The sequence below is a fragment of the Ambystoma mexicanum genome, chromosome 6p (assembly GCF_040938575.1).
Source record: "Ambystoma mexicanum isolate Mex_15411 chromosome 6p, UKY_AmexF1_1, whole genome shotgun sequence".
Lineage (NCBI taxonomy): Eukaryota > Metazoa > Chordata > Amphibia > Caudata > Ambystomatidae > Ambystoma > Ambystoma mexicanum.
This window is the reverse complement of record NC_090935.1, coordinates 661,482,960-661,509,069: the sequence shown is the minus strand read 5'-3', so window position 1 is coordinate 661,509,069 and position 26,110 is coordinate 661,482,960. Positions and strand designations below refer to the sequence as shown.

The following is a 26,110-nucleotide window of genomic DNA, read 5'->3' as shown; positions in this document are numbered from 1 at the left end:
ATACATTATTTATTATCTTCGTTTCAATATATTATGACAGAAAGGGAAGCCCCTGGAACAAGGAAGAATGACATTTAACTTCTTGAAGAAAAATAAATGCTTCAAAAATCCTGTCTCATATAGGTCCATCTCTCTACTGAACAAACGTTTTCAAATTCATCGCACACAGACTAAACAAGATCAATAAACTACTGTCTCCCCGGCAACATGGCTTTGTCCCCAGCAGAGACATTACAGAGACAATATGATATGATATGTTATTTTATTTATATTGCGCTCGTATACAAGTGTTTCAGAGCATGACTAAGCAAAGGGAGAACAAGGGAGAACAATAAATAAAAACAACGATCTTACTAGGCAGTGACATTATGAACGTGCAAGTGCATGGAGAAGGGAAACAGGGGAAAAGCGTGTGGAAGGGGGAGAAGTGAAATGTGCAGAATAGAGCAGAGAAAAGAATAAGTTAAATGAATAAATACAGGCAATGAAAAAGTGGTAGTGCAAGATTAGTCAGCTAGGGTATATCTGATAAGTGCAGAAGAAGAGTGCTAGACTGTATGGGTGCAGATACAGAACCCAGTGCAATGTGAGGCCCAGAGGCAGTCAGGAGGGATGCAGGGTGAGCAGGTACCTGGGCCCGAAGGACAGAGGGTGTCCAGGTGCACAGTGCCAAGAGAGAACAACAGGTCAGCAGGGGAGAGGAGGGGCAAATGTGGAAGTGAAGAGGAAGGTCTTGAGGTGCTTCCGGAACCGGAGATGGTTCTCCTCAAGTTTCAAGGTGGCCAGTAGGCTCTTCCAAAGGGAGGCCCCAGCCAAAGACAGGGATCTGCCCCAGCTCGTTTCTTTGAAAAACGACTGACCCTGGGGGGGGTAGAGGAGAGAAGGGCTTGAGAGGAGAGGTATTTGCGTAGGGAAAGTTGAAGGTATTTTGGACCTAGGCCCCCAGAAAGCCTTGTGGACAATGAAGAGGGTATTAAATTTGATTGTTGCTTCCGCTGGGAGCCAATGAAGGGATTTCAGAGCTGGAGAGATACGATCCCAGGGCTTGAGGCCAAGGATAAGTCTTGCAGTCCTGTTCTGGATTAGTTGTAGAGGGCGCAGAGTGGAGGCAGGTAGATTTAGAAAGCGGCTGTTACAGTAGTCCAACCTGGAGAGAACCAGAGCTTGAGAGACAGTAAGCTTCTGAGGGAAGGAGAGGAAAGGCAGAGTACCTCTGATGAGGTGGAGTAAGAAGTTTGACTTTTTAGAGACGTCAGAAATGTGTGCGGAGAAAGAAAGTGTGGCGTCAAAGATGACCCCAAGGTTCTTGGCCTCGCAGGTGGGGGTGGAGGAAGGCCAAAGGAGGTCGGCCAGAGAGTAACGGGAAAGGATAGTGAAGGTGTACCGATGAGGAAGACCTCTGTCCTGTTGCAATTTAGACAAAGATCGTTGGCAGTACACCAATTTTTAATGGCAATTAGGCAATCAGAAAAGAGGTAGGGAGAGGAGGTGTCCGAGGGCAGCCTGAAAATGAGTTGAGTGTCATCAGCATAGCACTTGAAGTTTGAACAGAAAATGGAAATGCAGTAGGCGAGAGCTGCCAGGTATTGGGTGAAAAGCCAGGGCGAGAGGTTAGACCCCTGGCAAACCCACGGGTAGAGAGGGAGATTGATGAAAGGAAGGACCCACGTTGTACCTGAGAGGGTCAATCAGAGGAAAGAGGTCAGCCAGGCCAGAGCGTGATCAGTGATACCCAGGTTGTCAAGGAGACGGTTGAGCAGGGTGGTGTGGTTCACCATGTCGAAGGCAGAGGAGAGATCAAGTAGGATAAGGACAGAGGGAATGTTAGAGTCAAGGTTGGAGAGCAGATTTTCATGGATGTGCAGGAGAACAGTTTCCGTGCTTCTGGCAGCTCTGAAGCCAGATTGGTGGTCATGGAGAGAGCCAACAGAATTGGAGTGAATGTTTAGCTGAGAGATGGCCAGCTTTTCCAGTAGTTTACCCAAAAAGGGAGTAATGGAAATTGGGCAATAGTTAGCCAGACAAGAAGGATCGGCTGTGGGTTTGAGCAGAGGATGCACAATGGAGTGCTTCAGGGGGCAGGGGAACGATCCAGATGCAAAGGAGAGGTTGCAGAAATCGGCAAGGGCCGGAGCAAGGGTATCAATGTCGTCCTTAATGGTTTTAGAGGAGCAGGGATGGACTTGTTTTCATTAGTCTTTCATAGATCGGACTTGTCTAGCAACCTCATCAGGGGAGAAAAAAGAAAAAGAGAAAGAGGGTGGGGGGGGGTAGCTGGAGAAGGGACAGCAAGCCGAGACAGAGTGGGGAGAGGAGGGGGAGTGGAGGAGAGGGTGGACACTAGGATGTCCTGGGTTTTAGAGATAAAGTGAGCGGCCAGTGCATTGGAAAGAGCCTGGGAGGTGAGAGGGGGAGGTAGGGGGAGGAGACTGCAGCAGGGTTGGCAGCTCCTTGCAGACTAGTTTAGCGACCTCATTTATTTTTGTTATTTTTTTTGGTACTCTTGCCACACTACCTGATATTCGTGAAAAAGATAAGTATCCACTCCCAATAATATTTGTAGCTACAAAAAAAACATTTGACAGTCATCAGACTTCATATAGGCTATGTTATATAGGATTGGAGTTCCTGAGAAATTCATTTTATGGTTTCAAACATCAACTAAACAAAAAGCCCAGATCTGAATGAACTGAAAATGGACAAAGCCAGTGGGAATATGCAATAAAAAGATCAGGTCCACTTGCTTTGTGCATTATACATGCAACCTTTAAGTCATCACATACTATCTAGCATAGATCTAGTACCGCTATAAAAACGACTTAAATTAACACTGTTGGAATTAAACGTTGTCACCAGCATAAGCTATTTATGTGCGCATATAATCCCGCAATTGGCAATAATGCTGTTCAGGCCAAAGTGTTTTGAGCTCTCTCCAGATACAAAATAAATGTAAGACTGGCAGTCTTTTCAATTCAACTGTCGTCTACTGTTTTCCCAAATTTGGACTGATGTTAGATTATCTGTAGGTGGTCCTATCAATAGAGCAGGATAGGTTATTCAAGGACAACTATGTAACCATCTTTCGGATTATGCTTAAGATAGGGCAACCTTGCTTTATCAATAATCAGAAGATGCAAAGCTGCCAAGATGACAATTCTCCCCCATTTTGTCTAAATAGAGTATTCTGAGTTTCTGCTCAGCAATTTTCCCACCATAATTCCTTGGCTATTACAAGTTTCATCTGGTGACCTAAACAACCATTAAGAGCAATAAAATGTATTGAACAGGACTGGGCAAAGGATAGTTTAACACTCCTGAGTTCTACATTTCCACAGTTCTCAGGTATGTATTTTTGTCATGTCTTCCGGTAACCTATACATACATATTAACTGAATGAGCTACACATTTATCATTGTACTATATCTGGGGAATTTACTCTGGCACGCTTCAGGGAAACATGGTTTTTAGTTAGATTATATGCATGAAGCCCACAATGATTTAAGTGCTTGGTATTGCAACCGAGTGAGATTTGCATAGCCATCCACTTTGGAAAGATTTGAAATTTGCATCTACTTCAGTACCAATTTAATTATGTTTTGATAGGTTCCATTTATTTTAGAAAATGTTTCTAATTTTACCAATGTCATCAAGGTTAAAGGTCATCTGGCATTACTTCTTGTGATATTACCTGGGTCAAAGGCTATGAGAACATTTTCTCTAATGGCATGGAGAGGCGGTCACTTCTGCTAGCACGGACGATTTGGTGAATTGACATCACTGAATCGTCTGCCAGATATTGAGAAATATTCACTATGTGTGACTATTAGCAATACTATGATGAGCAAAATGTGAGTTTTCAAACATTAACTGCTCTAAAAAATACATTTGACACAATACTATCAGAGCTTACAAAATAAAAACACTTACTTCATTAAGTAAAACATGTGTCTGTAACCTACTTTCAGCATTGTTCCTATCAAGCGAGTTAGGGTAGGAGAGGATGTCAGGAGAGCATAAAAAACGTCACTGCTGTCAGAAAACAGCCACAATCCCATCTTAGGTTGCCCCTTCATTATACAAGTATGAGAAATCTGACCATAGACAATTGGGCATAACCCTGTTACACTGACACAGAAATCATTGCTTGACCCAAAATGTGTCCTTGCTAGTTCTTTGTACTCGTCTCCATATCTCAGCATACGTGTTTCTTCCCAACGTACTGCCAAGATGCCGTAAGGTAGCATGTGCATGCCACATAAAGCAAATATATTAAAGAATTGTTGTTCAATATTACCTTCCAAAATATCTCTTCAATGGTAGTCTACCAACATCGTGGATAAATGCGATTTGAGCTGTGAAGAAAAACGAATATGTTAATAGTGAAACTATGACATTTCATTCAACATATACACTGGTATAAATTCAAACTAAATGTGAATGTATTCTACATGTTTTTAACTTGCTTTATACAAATAATATTTTTGTTCTGGGCAATTGTAAACAGTCCAAATCACAAAATATCATTAACAGATTTTAATACTATTATTCTTGAAGATCTAGTTCCATCTACCTGAAGTTGAAGTATTTCCTGATGTCTTTGTTTTGGGAGCCCATTCTTACCATACCAAAAGAGTGGTCACAGCCCAAAGCACTCTCACAACCCAGCAAGATCATGAAGCTCAATTTTGTGATAGAATATATTTTTGTTTGCAGTCAGAAAACAGTAAGAAATGTACTTTGCATATCTTTGAATGGAGACTATGTATGACAGATGAGGAAGTTAAGAAGCATAATTGACGAATGCCAAAATGGAACTGAGAGCAAAAGGGTTGATGGGTTCAATTGCACAGCTCGTTCGTCAGTTTCATGCTTAAAGCCCCTCCACTTTGAGATGGTTTCAAACAGGCAGTTTGAGGCAATATCAGTTGCCTCAAACAGCAAGGTTCTATTCAGAACACTAAGGAGGCCAGATAAAAATCAGTGGCATTTCACCATCTTGGGCCTTTTTTTCCCCTCACAGTTTTTATTAAACATAAATGTAAGCCAAACACTCGCCAAAGTAATTAAACTGTTTGGCACCTATACAACACAATAGGAAAAAAAACTATTTTAAGTGTATCTTGCCTATACAATCGGAAAACCATATGACAGCAGGCAATAGCAATATACTGCGGGTAGATTTGAGGGCAAGCCAATGGTGAAGAAGGGGCATACACAGAGACAGCACGTCATCATAAGTGATTTTGCCACTTGTAGGTGTACCAGTGTATCAGGGGGCAATAGCTTGCATTACGTGTATGTGAGAGGCTATTCAGGCACCCTTAGGTTGTTACTGGAGGGTAAAGTGTTGTGTATTACCACCACACAGTCATTGCACCAAAGTAGGTCTCTGAACCACCTAGTGACAATGCAGATGTAACAGTCCATGTCATTAGAATAAAGCGCTTTGCCATCAGTAATGCTACAGCCCAAATTACATTTATGTCTTTGGACAAGTCCATGAGTTCCCCCAGAAGACACCCGAGGGGTTTGGGTTTCAATGCAAGACCTGTGATTCCGTTCAACTTCGACATGACAAGGGTCGATAACCTAGCCATCACACTGCAGTCCCATCACCACTTGTAGGGCAAAAGTGGCCAATATCGGGATATGTTTGTAATTTGGCAGGTACAATTCTTTTAGAATTGTAACGTTGATCCAATTTTATATCAGTGGCTCATGGACACACTTTGTGAATGCATGCATCGTCACCTCCACTAATCATCTGAGAAGGCACACCCCCATATCCCAATGGAATGGTCACAAGGGTTATCTGGCCTTCCTAAATCATGTTGTACAGCAAGGAGACCACTTTCTTACACCCACCCCTGTATTTAAAGTGTACTTCAATGTTGAGATGGTCAGTGGTTGAGCAGGGTAATCTAATTTAGCAAAGGCCTCCTTGACCCTATAGTACCACAATAATCAGGGAAATTCACCACTAACAGGGGGCAACAAAGGTCTTGGTTCACAAGGTCTTATACAAGAAACAGGTTACTGATGTGTATAATTCTGAGGGCCATCCAATCTCTGTTGATTTGGCAGCAACTGCCCAATTCCCACTAATTTATCTCTGGTGGGTACAACCTAACCACTTACAATCTCTTGCAAATCCTGGTCCAGTCACGAACACTTCGCCAGTCAAAATTGAAATCTTTTACCACCTTTTCTGAATAAGCCTGATGAAAGGATACTGGTAGTTTCTTCAGTGCTGATGTGAGGCAATGTGGAAGACCACTTCACTGCAAGATGCATATAAGCAGGTAATAAATAGCTCTGTGTTCTACCTTGAAAATAAGGCCCTGTTTAAGAGTCACAGGTTTTACAGGTGGGTTGGGGCTCTTGGAGCCCGAGACCAGTTGTATCAGCAGGGAACAGAGCCAACTGTAGATGTGCCCCCCATGCTATATTGAAATGTTTTAAAAGAACTAGAGCAGTGGGAACAACCAGCATTTTTGCCAAACCAACCCTTCATGAAGAGAAATATCAACTTGGGCAACCAGATATGCAATTTCTTCAGTTGTTCATGTCAATGTCGAAGGGAAACCAACGATAATGGGAAAGAGTAGGCTTTGTTCTATTTCATTCACCCTGAGAGACTACACCAAAGGAGAACATCTCTTTTGTCCCAGGCATCAGGTTTTTCTGAAGGGTCCGTAAAATAAAGCAGAATGTCATATACACAGAGAGAAATAATGGGCAGGTATCTACCCAAAACAAATACTCTAGGAGGGTGATGTAGTGTGCTTAGTTCGGTGAGAGGTTCCATGGCACACAGGAGCAGGTAAAGTGGGTAATCCAGAATCGTACCACGCCTAAGAGAAGAGGCTTTTGATAACATTAAATTAGTATATATCCTTGCTATAGGGTCTGAATATAGCAACCTCATCCCTTGTATAAAATAGCCGCCGATGGACTTCCGTAAAGTAGCAAAGATGAACTCCCATAAAGTAGAATCAAATATCTTTTCAGCATCAAGAAAAACTGCAGGGCACTTCTATTTCTCTTTTTACGACCTGTGAACCTAGGACCATGGCTGACAAGCTATAAGGAAGGGGTAGCTGACATGGCGATGCTCAACTTAGCATTGGAACCATGCTGCAGCTGGAGGACCACGACACCGCTGGGGCTGCGGAGTGATCCCACTATGGCGCCATCTATGACAGAAGTACTTTGCCAGCTACCTGCCCGATCACAAGCTGCTCATTCTAGAGAATTAGCCTGGGAGCCAGAGAAACGTTTGCCCTGAATACCTCATGAAGGATTGGAAGCTGTTGTGGGAAGAGAAAGCTGAGTTCTCGTCGGAAGCGGCAAACGCATATGTGTCTGCTTCTCACAGAAAGCACAAGCAGACAATGGGGATGGCGGTGAGGGACAGCAGGGCTGTATGAGGCATCAATAGTTCAAAGCTTCGGCCTGCTACTGCACGTGGGGGGGTGTTAGGGAGGGAGAAGGGGCAGCAGCACTCCAGATCAGAACGAACGGCAAGTGCTTAGTATACGGTGCAGGCAACAGTGATCCCTGAGGGACATGGGAACACAGCGTTGAACAATTGGCAATACAACACAAATCCCTTTAAATATATTGCCTAGCTCAGCAGATTTGAGGCGCACAACGGATGTCAAGCAAGCAGAATATCTGACTGGATTTACCGACCGCATACCTCTCAACTCTCACGCTTTTGGTGGGGGTCACCCGCCACTTAAGCAGTTCTCTCACCCGCCAAGCTCCCTACACGTCCATAGGAATCAATGTGCTTTCACCCTCCAAATATAAAATCTAGTGTTTTCACCTGCCCAAGTGCCATGAAGGGTTGAGAGCTATGCGACCTGCTCTGCTAGATCTTTCTGGTGAGCTAATCTAATTGTCATATTGTCCTACTGGCACGGGAGGTAATCCCGTTTTTCACCAGAGTCAACTAGCACAACCCTAAAGTTAGGAGGAGACCCCGACCAACGGCCCACCATGTCAAGGCAGTCAAAAACTTTCAAAAAAATGCAGATATATCCACAATGCCGTTACTGTCAAATCGCTACTTCAATCTCCAGAACGCCCTATGGGTCAGTTGGCCACCAAGGATGACATTCAAGCTTTTGTCCTTGACATCAAGGCCGAATTTCGTAACTGTATGTCGGAAATTCCAACTAAATTGGACTGTCTGGAGCAAAGGGTTCTAGAAGTGGAACAAGACCGGGAGAAACAGAGGATCAAGTACTAGATCATACATCCATGATGGCTGACCTTCAACACAGGATCCATTCTCTGGAAATGAAAAGCGAATCCATGGAGTCCAAACAGGAAGATATGGAAAACAGGGCCCGCAGGAATAATCTACGAATCAGGGGAGTGCCCTCTTCAATTTCAGACCAAGTCCTGAACGACTACATAGGAGAGTTTTTTCAAACTCTTTTGCCCGAGTTAGATAGGTCGTTGCTCCTCCTGAACCGTACACACAGGTTGTGCTCCCGTAGGGGCCTGTCATCAAATACCCCACCTGATGTGTTCATTTCCTTGCTACTAAATAGGAGAGGTCGTCGGCAGGGTGCACACAAGGCGAGCCAACCTATCAGGGCACAGCGCTACAAATCTTTCAAGACCTGGCAACTATAACAATCCAGAAACGAAGATCTCTCTGTTCGCCGACAGAGCAAAAAATCAAGTATTGTTGGTTGTTCCCCACAACCCTGCAGTTCAAGTTGCAGGGAACAGTCCGCACTGTCGGCATGCTGGAAGAAGCTGAGGAAATCATTGGGAATTTACCTCCGCAGAAAAATGGCAATGGTGACTGTCTACCATAGAGAGCTGTGATGCAGGAAGCCCCGAAAGAAGGAGGAAAGTTAAATATGAATAAAATGGAAGCGTTGCAAGATATCGCTTTAATTATGGCGGCCCATGCCCGGCCCCGAGTGAGATGTCACTTGGAGGCCAAAGGGGCAAAATGCCCTGTGTTTCCAGTTCATTTTTTAACTGTTTTTAGGTTTGTTTCTTCAATTGAACCCCTTACGTGCTAGGCTATTATGCAAGCCTATGCAAAAAGGATGAGCATATTCGTCCTTGGCACTTGTCACACGGAATCACGATCTTTCAGAAACTTCAATGGCAAAGGAAACTCATCTGGTTCCTCCTCACCTTGCGGGAGATGCCGATTCAAGCATGACCCCCTTACTCCATTAGAAGCTGGAATTTGTGTCATTCAATGTGAAGGGATTAAACTCTCCAGCAACCATCGAAAGAACGTTACCAGTTAAGAGAGTAACTTGTTCTTCGAGGGTTTTGGGTCCTCCGACGCATTCCATATCTATGACAGACTCCCAAAGCAGTACCAACGTAAGGAGGTGGGAAAAGAATTTAGAATATACAAATTTAGAATGCCCAATCAAATTGCAGAGTAAAGGACCGCCTTGCCAAAGGCCAGATCCTGCCCATGGATAGAACCTAGGGAGTAGTGACGTACAAACTTATGGACCGAAGCCCAAGTGGCTGCTTCACAGATGTTACGAATAGGAACACCCCTCTGCAGGGCAGTAGAGGCACCCATACCCCTAGTCGAATGAGCCCATAAGCCTACTGGAGGGTCCTTACCAGCCAGGCGGTAACATTCAGAAATTGTCAAGATAATCCATCTAGACAAAGTCTGCTTAGTCACAGCTTGTCCCAAACGCCTTCCAGCGTAACCAATAAAGAGCTGATCGTCCACTCTGACCCGGGACATGCGTGAAATGTAGAAACTTAAAGCTCTCCTAGGATGTAACCTATGGAGCCTCTCCTCGTCCTTACCAGGATGCAGAGGAGGATAAAATGCCGGAAGAACAACCTTCTGGCTCAAATGAAATTCCGACACAACCTTCGGAAGAAAGGAAGGACGAACTGTAAGGACAACCCTGTCCTTATGAAACACAGTAAAGGGTGGCTTAACTGAAAGTGCCTGTAACTCACTCTGCGAGGGGAAGTGACCGCAACTAAAAATACAGTTTTAAGGGTTAACAGTCTCAAAGGACAAGAATGTAAAGGCTCAAATGGAGCCCCCATCAGAAACTTGAGAACAAGGTTCAAATACCAACCTGGCACCTGGAAAGGTGACGGAGGGAACACATTAGTGAGCCCTTTCAAAAACTGAGCAATTAAAGGAATTTTAAAATAAGAACACTCCTCAGACGAGCGCTTAAATATGAACAGCGCCGCCAGGTAACCTTTAATGGTACCCACTTGCAAGCCCTTGTGGGCCAAAGAAATAAAAAAAAAGAGAACTACAGGAATGTCACATAAAAAAGGATCCACATTCTGAACCCTGCACCAGTCGCAGAACTTTCTCCAACGGCAACGGTACAGGGACTTTGTTGCCGGCCGTCTGGCCAAAAGCAACACCTCCATCACGTCTTTAGGGAGGTCCCAATCCTCAACCTCCACCTTTCAGAAGCCAAACGTGAAGGTAGAGGGATCTGACCTCTGGATAGAGAACCTGACCCCCCCCCTCCAGTGAGAGCAGATCGTCTCGGTAGGGAAGACGACGTGGAGGGCAGATGGACAAATTGAGAAGGTCCGAGTACCACGTCCTCCGGGCCCATGCCAGAGCAATGAAGATCATCCGGGAACCGAACCTCCGTAACCTCTGCAGCACTTGCGGGATGACGGGGACTGGAGGAAACGCGTACAGCAGTGGGAAGGATTACTCCACCACAAACGCGTCTCCTAAGGCTCCTCTTGGAGGAAATTCCCGCGAGCAGAACCTTTCGCACTTCTGGTTGACACTGAAGGCGAAGAGATCCACTTGAAGGGTCCCCCAAAGGGCGAAGATCTCCAGGAGAATCTCCTGAGCCAACTCCCACTCGTGAGAGATTGCGCTCTGCCTGCCCAGAGCGTCCGCCATCTCGTTTTCGTCTCCGGCCAGATGAACTGCCGAGATTGAAATTTCCTGCTGGATTGCTCAGAACCAGAGGTGCATCGCCTCCCTGCACAGAGGAAGTGACCCTGCCCCCCCCCCCTTTTGTTGAGGTAGTGCATGGCCACCGTGTTGTCCGTCAGGATCAGGACATTCTTCCCTCGCACAGTCGGCAGAAAAGCCTTCAGGGCAAGCCTGACGGCCCTCAGCTCCAACAGATTGATATGGAGTCTGGAGTCCGACGGAGACCAACGACCGTTGACTGTCAAATCGTTGGCAGGAACTCTCCATCCCGTGAGGGACGCGTCCGTCACGATTGTCACCTCCGGCCACGGTAGCCAAAATGGAGCCCCCCTCATCAGATTGCCTTCGACGGCCCACCACTGATGGTCCTGGGCGACCGAGGGCGGCACCTGAACGGGGTCCGACATCCAGCCGGAGGACTGTGACCACTAGAGCTTGAGAGCCCATTGCAGAGATCTCATCCGCAACCTGGCCTCTGGCACCAAAAGAATGCAGGATGCCATGAGGCCGAGCAACCTCAAGAACTCAAACGCTAGGAGACGCTGGGCATGTTGAAACTTGTGCACAATCTGCTGAATGTGGTGAGGCCTCACCTGGGGAGGAAAACACAGCCCCAGGGTCGTGTCGAGCACTGCTCCGACGTACTGGAGCCGCTGAGTTGGCGTCAAGTGGGACTTTTTTAAGTTGAGGGAGAAGCCTAGCCTGTGAAGGGAGTGGCAGGTGACGGACAGATGATCCTGGATTTGCTCGGGAGAGCGTGCCCTGATCAACCAATCGTCCAGGTAGGGATATACGTGAATCCCCCCCTTTCCAGAGATACGCTACCACCACCACCATGAGCTTGGTGAAAACCCTTGGGGCGGAGGCCAATCCCAACGGCAGGACCTGAAATTGAAAGTGCGATTCGCCAACCGCGAACCTCAGGTACTTCTTGTGCTTGGGATGGATCGGCACATGAAAATAAGCGTCCTTGAGGTCTAGAGACACCAACCAGTCCTGAAGTTGAAGGGCCTAGAGAACTTGAGAAAGAGTAACCATCTTGAACTTGTCCTTCCTGAGGAGCTTGTTCAAACCATGCAAGTCCATGATGGGTCTCAGTCCCCCGTCTTCCTTTGAAATAAAAAAATAAGGGGAATACAATCCCTTGTTCCTCTCCGCTACAGGCACCAGTTCTATGGAGCCTTTCTCCAGCAGGGTTTGAATTTCCTGCGCAAGGAGCAGAACCGGCCTCATCAAAGAGAGATTCCCTGGTGGATTGTCGTGAGGCCTCTGCCGGAAAGGAAGACCGTAGCCGTGGGCTATGATCTCCAGAACCCACACATCTGAAGTAATGGCATGCCACTCTACAAGATGATGCGCCAGCCTTCCCCTAACCGGCGAAGCATGGGCCTCATGACTGAGATGAAGCGGCTGCGGCAGTGCCTGAGGTCAAAGAGGCAACTGCTCGCGTGGCCTTGGCACCTCGAGTACCTTGTTTTCCACCTCTGGCACTCCTACGGTTGCCCCTTTGACTAGCAGCTCCTCTCGATTTACTAAAGGACGAGTAATATCGAAAGGAACCTCCCCTCCATTGCGGTCTCCTAGGACGAAAAAGCGGAGGTTGGCGGACTGCAGCGCCCAACGACTTTGCTGCAGCTTTGGAGGTCTGTAACCTATCAAGACACTCGTCAGCTTTGCTGCCAAAAAGATGTTCACCATCAAAGGGCATGTTGAGGAGGAGGGCCTGCACATCAGGAGCAAAACTTGACTTCCGCAACCACACAAACCTGCGTATTATGGTGCTCGCCGCCATGGACCGGCTGACGCAATCAACCATGTCCAGACCCAACTGAACGGATTCACACATGGCATCCTTGCCTTCATGCACGATAGCAAGGAAACCATCCTGTTCCTCCCCTTCGGCAATATGATCAGCCGCTAGGGATATACAGTTCCACAGAGTGTGCGTGAAACGAGACAAGGCACAAACGGAGTTGACAGCCTGAAGCGCCATACCCCCAGAAGAAAATACCTTCTTCGCCCAGCCGTCAAAACGTTTGTCGTCCCTATCAGGAGGGATGGTAGGGTACGACACCTGCTTTGCGGGGGCCGTAGCCGCCTGCACCACCAAACTTTCCGCAGTGGGGTGCGTGGTCAAGTAGCAGGGGTCGCCACTGGCTGGGCGATATTTCTTTGGCAAGGACTTGCTCACTGCCGGGAGACTCTCCGGAGAAGTCCAAGCCGCAGCCACCCTTCTCTGCAAGGCCATATGGAATGGCAGCACCGGGTCAGTTGGTGGACCATGGCCCAGGATATTAGTCAGATCATCCTGCTGAAAATCCCCAGTGGGGGCAGACCACCCCAGGTAATCCGTGACCCTCGACATCAGGCGCCGATAAGAGGAGTCGACATGCGTGCCAGGCTCAGGCTTACCAAATTCCACCTCCGGAGAGGTGTCGAGCCCAATGACGTCATGCAATGACTGGCACAGGTCCTCAAGCTGGCTATGACCAGAAACAATGTCATCAAGGACCTCTGCAGGAACCACACCTTCCTCAGACCCCTCATCCACCTCAGAAATATAATCCAGAGGCTGGAAATAGGGGAACCGAAAAAGGAACAAAGACATGTTTTGCCTTAGCCAGAGCCTTTCTTGGGGGTTCCCCCGTACCACGAGGCATTCCCGGCAAAGCTGCCTCGAAAGGCGTTGATGGAATCGGCGTCGACCGCGGCGCCGACAGCTTTGACGACGTCGACATAGGCCTCGAGGGCGGAGCCTCGAGCGTGTCCCTCGACAGCGTGGGCGGCGATGGCGTCGACGGCTTCCTCGGAGGCGGGGCCTCGAGAGAGTCCGTCGACGACCTCGGCGGCGCCGATGTCTTCCTCGAAGACTTCACCAGGTTCTCGCGGTCGCGAGGGCATCGAGGACCGGGACCTGGAACTTGCATGTCTAGAGCAACCATCCTTGTCCGACCGGGACCTCTAAGGCGCCCGATGGTCGCGACTACTGCTCAAGCCCGAAGGCGGATGAGCAGTGTCTCTGGCACGGCCACGACCGGTGTCCTCAGATGGCGCGGACGGACCGGAGCCCTGCGATTGAAAAATCACCAACATCTCCTTTTCGGAAGGAATCCCATTCCTCAGGAGTGGAATGCTTGTTGGGACAAGCAACCCGCCGACGGGCGGAGTCCTCGGAAGAGGACGGGGAAGGCGACTGGTGACGGCGCTTCCTGGAGTGCCTCGAAGAGGCAGAGGAATGGCGGGACCAACTCCCAGAACGAGAACCCCCGGACTCCCGACGAAGATGCGGAGAGTCGCCCCTCGAATAGTCCGTCGAAAGACCAGTGGAACGTGATTTCCAGGGCTTGGCCACCTTACCGACCGACAGCTTCTTCTTACGCTCCCGCAAGGCCTTCGATGTGAGCGATTGGCAGTCGACACAGTCGTCCGTATCATGATCCTCCCCGAGGCACCAGAGGCAAGCGTTGTGCGTATCCGTCAGCGACATCTTGGACCCGCACACCCGACACTTCTTAAACCCGGACTGCGGGGTGGAAGAAGCCGAAGACATCAAACGATAGCAAAGAAGAAACAGGTTTGAAGAACCGAAAGAACAGGATTCAGTAGAATCGAGGCGCGCCGAGATCTCCGAAGCGAACACGTTCGCGGAAAAAACAGAACTGAGGCTGTTAGGCAGAAACCTGTGCAGTTCCCTCTGGGACCACTGCAAAAGATTGAAGACTACAGGTGTAATTATTTATTTAAAACCACATCTAGAAAAACACACAGGCACTAATAGTAAGCAATTCAAAAACACGGTCACTAAAAGATATACACTTCCTTAAAAGAATATTAGACAAGTTTTAAGTAAAGCCCCACTTATTTTCAGACAGCGGTGAGCGCTTAACGTAGATGGCACTCTAATAATTTGTTTTAAAAAGGGAGAGAAAAGCAGAGAATAAATTGAAACAGATCCCAACACTTTTTCACGAACACAACAAGAGAGGAAGGCAAAGTAACACCGTGAATTCAGAGTCAGTAGGCCGGATCCGCTTTAAGAGGATCAAAATGAAATGTGTCCAAGGTCACACGGTTGCAGTGCACAAAAGTCTTGCAAAGGTTCAAAAAAGAGTTGGACCAAAAGAAAGGGACCAGTTAGAGGGTCAAGGCGGCCAGCCCAGTCCAGAAGGTTAAGGGGTTATTATTACCTTATAGCAATCTTTAGAAAGGGAGGCCTGGTGGACACAGTACCTTAAAGTGGTGAGAATACTCCAGCGGGGGCAGTTGTTCCTGGCAGCAGATGCAAGTCGGTGCTTTGTCCGGGGGAAGAGAGGATCTCGTCGGGGAGGAAGACAGGAGTCCGTTGCACTGCCAGGGAAGAAACCAGCCGCGGAGTTCTCAGGTAAAAGGAGCGGTCCTTCAGTTCGCGGTCCAGTGTTAAGTGGCTATGCGGTTGCCGGGGTGCTTGGCACAGGCAATTCGACCACAAGCCGGGCTGGGGTGCGAAGAGAAGAAGGTAAACTAGTTGTGCCACCAGTCAGGGGAAGAAGCCTCTTCAGCCGGGACATCTTCTCTGTCGTCGGGAAGTGGTGAGTCGGTTCCGCAGGGCTCCACCGGTGGTGTTGTCGTGGTAGGTCGGCTCAGCTTCTCCCTCATCGGATTCTCAGGTCCTGTGGCGACTTCTGAAGTTCCAGTCCCCAAAGCCCTGCTTTTATGCAGCATAACCCCCATTCACTCAGCCTAGCTGTCAATCAAACATGTCCAGGGTGCCTAAACCCCCTCCTACACCCCCTGTGGTACCCAGACAGAGTGGCACCACTTTTGGAGGCTTCTGTGGAGAAGCCCGCCAAAAAGTGGAACAAACGGCTCGACTTGGGTTGGAGTCACAGAAGAGATCACAAACGCCATTTTAGAATCGAGTCCTGGCAAAAAATACCAACCGGCGAATTAATATTAATTAAATAAATCGGTGGTATGTTCGAGGCTATGAGAATTAAATAATTAAAGTTGGTAGCCTCGAACAATGGGAAAATCCCATAGGGATATATTCGCGGACGAATATTAAAAGTAGTATCCACTGCCACCAGCCAAAACTCGATCAGGGGGGACGGAGACGTGCCCCCTCGACTAACAGACCCCGGGGCAATCGAATTGCCCCGACCAGTACGTCCACAATATGATGGTTTGTACTGGTTTCTGTTAATATTTTGGGACTAGTAAAGCCAATGGTGACTTTACATGCCCTGGGAGACAGTAGTCAGTCCCAGGGTATGGAGTCCATGGTGGGGTGTCACTATGACACCCCTGTGTTACTGCACGGAGGGTGCTGTGTAAAACACATAGTAAAAACACATGAGACCCTATGGAGTAAAAGGACCCCATAGCCCAAAACACATTAACAGTCAAAGGAACACCATAAACATGTCCAAGAGTGGGAGAAAGAGAGTCTCACTCTTGGCAGGAGAAAAAAACAAACTCCAGAAATCCAGCAAAGCTGCTGGGGGACTCACTAGGTTAGGAAATTCAGCCTAAAGAGAGAATTCTCCCTAACAGAGGCTACGGGCGTCGTGCGTCCTTCTTATAACATCCGGTGACGTCAGCTCGACAGTGGCCCTCGAGGACAGAGTATCAACGTCATCGACGCAGGTCGCAGAAAGATTTTCCGAAGCAGCCAAGCTATGGTGATTACTGTCATAGATATGGAATACATCGGAGGACCCAATCCCCTCGAACTGGACGTTATACATGATCCAGAGGAACGGTATGTCGGTGTCAAAGGTATGTTTCGACAAGTGTACTCTCTGGTCTCGATCTATGCCCCTAACGAAGGTCAAGAACAATTCTTCCTGTAAGTTAGCATTCTCCCCTTTGAGGGTCAGGTGCTCCTTGAGAAGGGGGGGGGGGGCGGGACTTCAACGGGGTCCCTGATCCGACAGACAAAACGCATGACTCCACATCGAAAGATTTTAAGATTGTGGTGGGTATATTCCATTTCTTTAAATCCTTGGGGGTGGTCGACACCTGGCGGGTACTACATTTTGGGGGAACGGGACTACACTTTCTTTTCCGATGTCCATCGATCCTCTTCTCGTATAAACTTGCTCCTAGCATCCCCCCATCATTTTTATTTACCAACTTGATTTGATTTTCGCGAGCTCAATTACAGGCATGCATTAAAGAGTGGCAAACGGTAGCATAACCCATGTCTTCCCTTTCTCGATCCCCCACCCCTCCCCCCACCCACCCGCAAGTCCATTTCTCATGAGTTTCAACTGTTGAAACATTCCCACCCCCATGCCCCCAACAAACTTTCCCAACTTTCGGGTGGAGTACTACAACTGTTTCAGGCTTTCATATTAATTATTAGATGACGGACACTTTGCGTAGTAGTTTAGGTTTAAAGTACATCTGTTCTACATCATCTGTGAACTCATGCAACAGCATCCAAGTGTTCAGATATTTCAAGTAGGAGCCATGAGCTATTGCCGTTACTTTTTCCATTGCCATCACGCCCCATAGTTTCACCCACAACATGGCTACTACCGGCCCTTGTTTATTCTTCCATGCCTGCGCCAAGGTGATTCTAGCCGCACTCAGCATGTGGGTGTTAAGACTAGCTCTGACTCCAGAGTTCTCGTAGCTCCCTTCAACTGCTTACCCCAATAACACCACCACTGTGTCTTGAGACTATTGCACCCCTGTTATGTCCTTGATATGACTCAGGATCTCTTTCCAGTAGGTCTCTGCCACCGGGCAAGACCACCACAGGTGAATCAGGTCCCCAGGTTGCCCACATTCCCTCCAGCAAATATTGGGATACCCTGGGTTGATGGAGTGCATACGTGATGGTGTCATGTACCACCGTAGAAAAAGTGTGTATGCCACCTCTTTGAGGTGCATTTGGAGCTTTTAGCGGCTCTATGCCATATGCGACCGCGGGTCTCTTCTGAAATTGGTCTCCCCACATCTGCCTGCATTTCTGCATATACGTAAGAGTTTCTTCTGGGTCCACAGCCCCCATCAACCGGTAACAGTATTGATACCCCTTTTTCAGGCTGACCTGCTTGTATCGTTAGCTCCAGCCCTACCGGGGCCCGAGCTGCTCTTTCCCGGACCCTCGTATTGGAGATCCAATGTCTGAGTTGGATATAGTGGAACCGTTCTCCCTCCGGTATGTCAAACTTGGCCTTACAGTCTTCAAATGTGAGGGGTACCCCATCTGCGTATAGGTCCCTCAGTAGCAGAGTTTGTCCCCCCCGCCCCCCCAAAGTGCCCAAAAGTCCACCTGCATCCCTGGGGTGAATTATGGGCAACCGGGGCAAGCGCCCCCCTCCCACCTTCACTCCCCTACCCCTTAAAGCTTTGTCCCAATACCATATAGTGGCTTTGGTTGATTCCAACAATGTACCCCCCTTGCCTCTGTGTTTTGCTGCTAGGAAGCCAAGGCTCCCCAGGGGTGCCTTAGTAGCGGCACTCCCAAGGATTGTCCTTCAGTTTTGACCTTCTCTAAGTGGCCATTGCAGCATGGATGCGATCTGTGCCGCCCCTAAGTATCTTTGAAATTCAGGGACCCCCAGCCCCCCTAACGCTTGTGGTCTAAATACTACCTTCTTGGAGACTCTCGGCTTCTCCCCCCCAAATGAAAGACACCTCCCTTTGTAGTTTTTTGATTGCCGGGCCCGGGATACGTATTGGGAGCGCGCCTAATACATACAGAAATCTAGGTAACAGGGTCATCTTAACTGCGGTTATCCGTGCCAGCCACGATAGCTCCTGCATATCCCATCGCTTCAAGTCTTTTGCCAGTGCTTTCAATAGGCCCGGAATATTAGCCCCATAGAACCTCTCATATGTGGGGGTCAGTTGTATCCCTAGGTATTTTACCGATTTCTGTTGCCACCTCAGGGGATACCTGTTTTTCCCAATCTGCCACTTGTTCTGTCCTCTCAGTGATGTTGAGTGTTTTAGACTTAGGATAGTTCATATGGAACCCAGAGACCTTCGCAAATCCCTCTAACAAACCTATAGGCTTTGGGAGTGAGTGTGCTGTCCCTCTCAGGAACATGAGCACATCATCTGCATAGAGAGCTACCTTTTGAGATTCCCCGGCCCCCACCTCCACCCCCTGAATTCCCGGATCAGCTCGGGCCCTCTGCGCCAATGGCTCCATGGCCATGGTGAAAATTAGTGGTGATAATGGGCATCCCTGCCTTTTGCCCTTTCGGATGACGATGTTTTCCGTAAGCCTCCTATTGATCATCAGGCTTGTGGCTGGTCGTGTGAAGTTGGCCATCACCATAAGAGTGAAAATGGGCCCACATCTGAACTTCGAGGGTCAGTTGTAAAAATCCCCAGTGCATGCTATCGAAAGCTCTGGAGGCCTACAGTGCCAGTATCGAGAACTTCTGCCCTGTCCTTCGTCCCCAGTCTATTGTGTCTATGGCTCTGCGGATATTATCTCAAGTGTGCCGCCCCTTTATAAAGCCTGCCTGGTCTGGGTGGATTATCCCCGGAAGGACCCTCGCCAACCTACGGGCCAGGACTGAGGAGTGGATTTTTGCATCCCTGTTTAACAAGGAGATGGGCGATAACTCGCACATTCCAATGGGTCCCTATCTGGCTTTAAGAGCAGAACTTTGGTTGCCAGATTCATATCCCTCGAGATTCTTCCTGTGTCTCGGATGAAGTTAAACGGTTTTGTTAAGGGGCCCACTAGGATAGCCCTAAATGTTTTATAATACGCATTGCTGAGGTCATCTGGACCCGGGGATTTGTGTCCCTTCAGTGCCCCTATGACCTCCCCCACCTCTTCCTCCGTTATGGGTGCTTCTACCATTTACCTGTTTGTTTCACTATTTTGGGGCAGGGTTATCTAGTTTAAAAATGCTTTCTGCGTTTCCTTATCTAGGTCCTCCCCTTTCAGGTTCTCGATATAGTATGAATGCATCACTTCTTCTATTTCCTTCTCTGAACCTCACCAGCTCCCCCTCCTGGTTTTTTATTTGGGTTATACGATTCCAGAGTTTCTGTTGTCTCAACCTCGCTGCGAGGAGTCGGTTGGCTTTGCCCCCATACATATATAATACAACTGTTTGGTTTGTACCAGTAGTCGTGCAGCGTCATCGGCCAGGTGGGTTTCGAGAACCGCCCTTGCTTTTTTCAATTCCTGGCATGCTTTCTGTGAGCCCTTGTTTTTATACTTTATCTCTGCCTTTGTTACTCTGGACTCCATATCCCGCCTCACCCTCTCCCGACTTTTGATGTTTGTTGTGTGTGCGATAAATTCACCTCTTACTACCGCCTAGCTTGCATCCCATATTGTGGTCCAGTTTATTTCTGAAGTAATGTTTTCTTGGAAATAGTTTTTTAGGACTTGTTCTATGGCCGCTCTAAGGGCTAAATTCCTCAGGACCACCTCGTTTAGTCTCCATGGCTTGCGGGGTGGTTGTTGCGAATCTGCCCTGCCGGTTCCATCTTCAATAGGACCGGAGCGTGGTCTGATAGACACCTCACTCCTATTTCCAGCCCTGTGATTTGTGAGTCCAGTGTGTCTGAGATGAAAACCATATCAATCCGGGAGTGACCCCTATGCACCGCTGAATAGTGAGTGTACTCATTCTCATGTGGGCGGAATAATCGCCATGTTTCTATCAGGTGTAATTCCCTAATAAATCTAATAAATTCCCTGCCGATATGTATGGTCACTGGGGGTAGCCGGAAGGGTTTTGTCCATTTCAGCGTCCATCACCCCATTAAAATCCCCTCCAATCAGGATCTGTCCCACTCCCCATTGCGCTATTTTGGGTAATAGTTCCAACAAGAATCGATCCCGTCTTTCGTTGGGGGCATAGATCGTTACTAGTGTGACTTGTTGTCCCTTAAGTTTCCCTCCCAGCATTAAGTAGCGGCCCCCCAGGTCTCTTAAAATGTTTCTCAAAGCTAATACCTTTCGCCAACAGGATACCTACTCCTCATTTATGGTTCCACTAGAGGCAAAGTATAGCATGGGGTAGGCCCTATGCCCTAGTCTGTGTTCATCTCCTGGGAGCAGGTGTGTCTCCCACATCCCTACTACTGAGGCCCGCATATCCCCAGCCTATTCAACATAGCCTTCCGTTTAATCGGGGAATTAAGCCCTTGAACGTTTAGTGTAACGAATGTTAGGTCATCCATTATCCCACCTTGACCTTGTTCCTTTCTCAATACACTCGAGCCCTGCCACCCGTCTGATTATTACGTATTCCTTACCTGTAGTCTCTCCCGCTGTAACAAGTTTAGCCCCCAACCCCCAAACTTGAACTTTTCCCCTGAATGTTCACTGTGGTACTGCCACAGTGACTCACAGGGTCCAACATCTACCCGGGAACCTTGGGATTCGGACTCCCTCCCCTACCCCGCGCTCCCACCCTTTACCCCCATTGGTGCAACATTGTTGAATTATTTCATGCTTGCCCCCATTCCGGAATTTTGTGCTGCAGAGTTGAACCCCCACCTTGGCTCCGGATCTTCTTTTCACCCAATGGTTTCTTTCCTCCCTTCCATGTTATTTATCACGTGGGATCAGTGGATTTGGGCTCCTTATTGCGCCCCCATGGGCGGGGACGTGCCGGTTTCCATTGCTCCCCCTCAGACCTGCCTTCTGCCCCCCCCATTTCGGGGCGGGGTCCCTCCTTTGTTGCTGCTTTCTCCGCTCTCTCCCTCACTCATGAGGTCCTCCATTTCCTCTTCTTTCGTGACTGTGAATCTTTGGCCTTTCCATTGAAAGCGGAGGCACATTGGGTATCCCCATCGATATCGCACCCCCATAGTTCTTAGCCAGTCCGTAGCCACCCTCAGCCGTTTCCTCTTAGCGAGTGCTGCTTGAGCCAAATCTTGAAATAGATGGATAGATGTATTTCGAAAGCTTAGCGGTTCTTTTTTCCGGGCAGCCCACATTATATCCTCTTTCAGTTGAAATAGGTGTATTTGAGTCAGCACGTCCAGAGTCAGCATTTGGTTCAGTTGGAATGTGGAATAGACTATGTGTTCGGCCCTGTAGGATCTCTTTGTCTTCACCCAAGATTTGCCAAAACAGGTTTATTACATATTGTTGCAAGTCGGAGTCCATCACTGATGTTGGGACTCTGCGGATCCGAATGTCATTTCTCCTGGACCTATTTTTGGCATCCTATTGTTTGTTCTGGACACGCTCTATATGCTGCTCAAGCTCGGACACCCCGTTGGACAGCATCTCTTGGTCATGGCCATGTTCCAGCATTGCTGTTTCCACCTCATCGATTCTTTTCTCCACCGCTATGACCCCTTTGTTAAGATCTGCGATTGATTTGGCTAAGTCGGCTACTGTGTCTTTAATGTCTTTTATGAGCTCTTGCAACATTGCCAGTAAGTCCGATCTGCGAATCGGTGGATCCTCGTGCTCTCCTGAGCCCTCCGAGGGAGGGGAATGTATCTGGACCGTAGCTTGTAGTTGATAACGTTTCTGGGCTTCTGCGGATTGCATCATGGTCTTAATGTCACCGGGGGGGGGGGGGGTGTATTTTCGCTATTTGCCCCCAAAACAGGCCCTAAGCCCCCGCCTCTTGCCTGCAGTGTCCCTCTGGTGTTGTTAGACTGGGTCCCCGGAGGCCAGAGGATTCTTCCCAGGCCCTTATATCTTGACGCCTTATGCTGCACCTCTCTGGGGACAGTGAGTCTCAGGTTGTGCTCAGACGTGAGTGCCTGCTCATATCAAATACTGCTCAAATACTGCCTCAGCTCAGCCTTCATAGTGATGTGGGTGCCTCCAGAGAGCCATTGTGTGGTATGCACTTTTGTGTCCTGGCCCCAGATCTTCGTCACCGGCTCTAACTAATTAAGTCCTTTCCGGCTTGCTGCTCTTTCAAAGTTCCAAGGATCCTCCGTTGACGCTTGAATGAGGAGGATGTCTCCTCCTTGCTTGGTGCTCTGTGGCTCTAAGGGTTTTTGAGAGCGTTCCACTCGGAATATGCTTCACCCACTTCAGTCACTTCCAAAATCACCCATGCTTTGGCCAAATCTTAGGGTGCACATCGTACGCCTCATCTCCTACTACATAGGGGGTTCCAAGTCCATTGACTTATTTACGAAAGCATATAAGGCTGTTATGTCTCTGTCGCCCATCCAACTAGCATTACCCCTACAGCCACCTCGCCATTTATTTATGCCCTGCACCAGTTATTTCAGCTGTTCCGTGCTTATGTTGGTGTTGCGCTTATAGGGTGTTAGCAACACCGGGCCATCATCCCCAGTATGGCAGGGCATTCGTCGCGTTGGGTTGCAGGCGCTTTATTTGTCCTTAATCTTTCTACTTCAGCCGGTGTTCGCCGCCCTGCGTGCCGCCCAGAATTCCAGTTTGTTAGCCCTTTCCCTTCTATGCCTGCATGAGCCCGTGTATGCCTCCTTCGTTGCCCGCCCCAGGTCTCCTCACCTCTGGCGGGTGGGCGGATAGCTACTTTTCGGATCTGCAGCTTCCCGCCTTGCTTCGCTTCTTAGCACCCTTAACGTGCGTTGCTCTTAAGGGCAGTATTCCCGCCGCAGCTGCGGTTGCTTACTTATACGTTGCCAACATTGGCGGCATCTGCCTTCATCTCACATCCACCCCTCCGGCAGTTGTCTCAGGCCGCTCCCGACCTCCGCCATCCACACCCGGGCTTCTTCAGCAGCGTCTCGGTCCCGGACCGCTTTCTCCGTAACTGCAAGGTAAGGGGAGGGGCCACAGACCGCCACCAATTTTCTTCCGATCCGGGGCAACCACCTTCGGTTCTGTCGTGAAATTTAAGTTGCTTTTGCCATCTCCTCTACTCTGTACAGAGGTGCCGCATGGGACGCGATCTCCAATCGCCGGCTCGCCGCTCCAAAATCTTCTGCCGTTGGGTGGGTCGCGGCCACGATCTTGGCGGGAGGTACAGTCCGCATCACAAAACGGATTAAAACCTTGCAAAAAATGTGCCTCAACACCTCATCTTTTCCCTGTGGGTACCCCAGACACTCATGTATGCATGGGTCGTTTTGTAGAGGTCTTTAGGCGTTTCTGAAGGGGGATTTGGGCCCCCAGGTGGAGCGGGATCAGAGCTCACCAAGAAGGCATCCGTCTGCGTCCTCGGCTGGCCACGGCCCGCGTCCCCCCATTTTATGTAATTTGTTTATGAGGTGTCCATCGGCGCTAGAGAATTATCCGATTACGCTCCGGTCCTTTTAACTGTCAGGGTTCATGACCCTACCCCAGGTGCTAGGCCACAGTGGCATTTATATGACCCAATTTTAAACAAGAGCTACTACTGCTAAAGCCATAGATGATCATTTCCAAGGGAACCCCCGCCAAACTCAGATCGACAGCAACCACATGGGATACCGTGAAAGAGGTGATGGGGGTTGGGGGGGACTAATAGTCCACACAGCAGCATACTATAAATGTAAACGACAGACCCATTCCCAGCTGGAGCAAGAAATACTAAAGATCGAGGGGATGTATAAAAAAGGGTGGTCTCCGAAACTCCATCAATCTTTACAAATAGCCAGAAACAAGTTAGAGGCCCTTTATGCAGAAAGAAACAACGCACTCTCTTCTGGTAGTTAAGCAAGGATTCTATGCTAAGAGCAATAAGGACATCCAGTTCCTGGTGAGGAAACTTGCCAAAACTAAAAGACGTAACATGATTATTGCTTTGCGTGACCAGCAGGGGACAATACAATATGGGGAACAGGCAAAACTTTGGTTAGCAGAGATCCACTTAATTCAAACTATGTAGGCACCCCCCCCACTCCCCTTTGGAGGGGCAGAAGCAATACATCAGGGAAGCCGCCTTACCATATCTTTCTTCAGAGGAAAGCACAGCCTTAGATTCCCCAATTCAGATTGAGGAAGTAGACGCAGTTATTAGATCTTTGAAAACCAGAGCCCCAGGCCCTGACGCTTTCTCAACAACATTTTAGAAAAGTCTTTAAAGCCCAAATGTTGGCCCCGCTAACAGCACTTTTTAACTCCTTTAGGGTGACGGGATCTTCGACTCCCTCCATACAGTCTTCCACTACTATATTGCTGCTAAAAACCTAATACAGATTCCAAGGATTGTGCGCCTACAGGCCAATCTCCCTTTTAAACATTTGTTTTTTTTAAAGACAATTTTATTAGTTTTTCAAACAAACCAAACATGCAGTGCATATATCAACAAATCAATTGCACATTGCTTAGTTCTGAGCACTGCTTCCCTTATCCCACCCCCCATTCCGAGCCTATTACTTCCCCCATTCTGTTCTTGCATCTTGTGGTGGGGTCTCCCCTTCCATGGGTTCCGTCGGGTCTTGTAATGACCCAAACAACTCTGCTATTAATACTTTCCAGGCTATCATGGTCTCTGTATCCTCCTCCTGCCCAGCACTGCAAGCTTCTTGCCATACCATGGTTTCTGCCTCCGCCCATTTCTGCAGATCTTTCCACCACACCTCTACTCGTGGTTTGTGGCATGTCTTCCACCCCATAGCAATTCTCCTCTTTGCAAGCACATATGCTAGATCTTTTAATAAACCCACATGCTTAAGTTTCTGTGATCTGGGGAACCCCCCCAACAAGCATGCCCACACCGTGTCCACAATCTTGACCCCCTTCTCTGCTAGTTTGTGTGCATCTTTACTCCAGAAGCACTCAATAACTGGGCATGACCAAAACATATGTACCATACCTGCCTTCTCCTCATCACATTTTGGGCATGCCTGCTGTCCTTCATTTTCAAACCTGGATATCCTCTGGGGTGTCATATATGCCCTATGCGTGACATACAGCTGTATTTGCTTTAACCTTGCATTCCTCAACACCTTCTTATGGTACCCATGGGCTCGTTCCCACATCCCGTCCTCCATCGGGGCTCCTACTTCCGCTTCCCAGTCTTGTCTTAATTGTGTTCCCTCCTTCCCAACTTTAGACATCATCATCTCGTATATTCTAGATATCTCATGTCCCCCCTCAGTTATATCATCCGGCTCTTCCTCCAGTACCATTTCGGGCCATGTTCTTTTAATTCTTTGCACCATTCTGTGGTACGTAATATACTGGCCTGTGTGTAACCCGGTCTCCTCACCCAGCACCTCAAAATCTATGATAGACCCCTCACGCCAGATATCCCCCATTGTTGCTAGCCCGACCGGTTCCCAGTGGTTCCCGATTATCATCCTGAG

General features: G+C 48.4%; 1 protein-coding gene across 3 annotated transcripts in view; it reads right to left on the bottom strand.

Annotated features, from left to right (window-relative positions):
• RAD17 (RAD17 checkpoint clamp loader component) overlaps positions 1–26,110 on the bottom strand; it is a 1,130,765-nt gene that overhangs the window by 15,724 nt on the left and 1,088,931 nt on the right. For all 3 annotated transcript variants that reach the window (XM_069627538.1, XM_069627537.1, XM_069627539.1), the window contains one exon: positions 4,295–4,352. In XM_069627538.1, the coding sequence (XP_069483639.1) occupies positions 4,295–4,352 (58 nt within the window). The remainder of the gene's footprint in view (positions 1–4,294; positions 4,353–26,110) is intronic.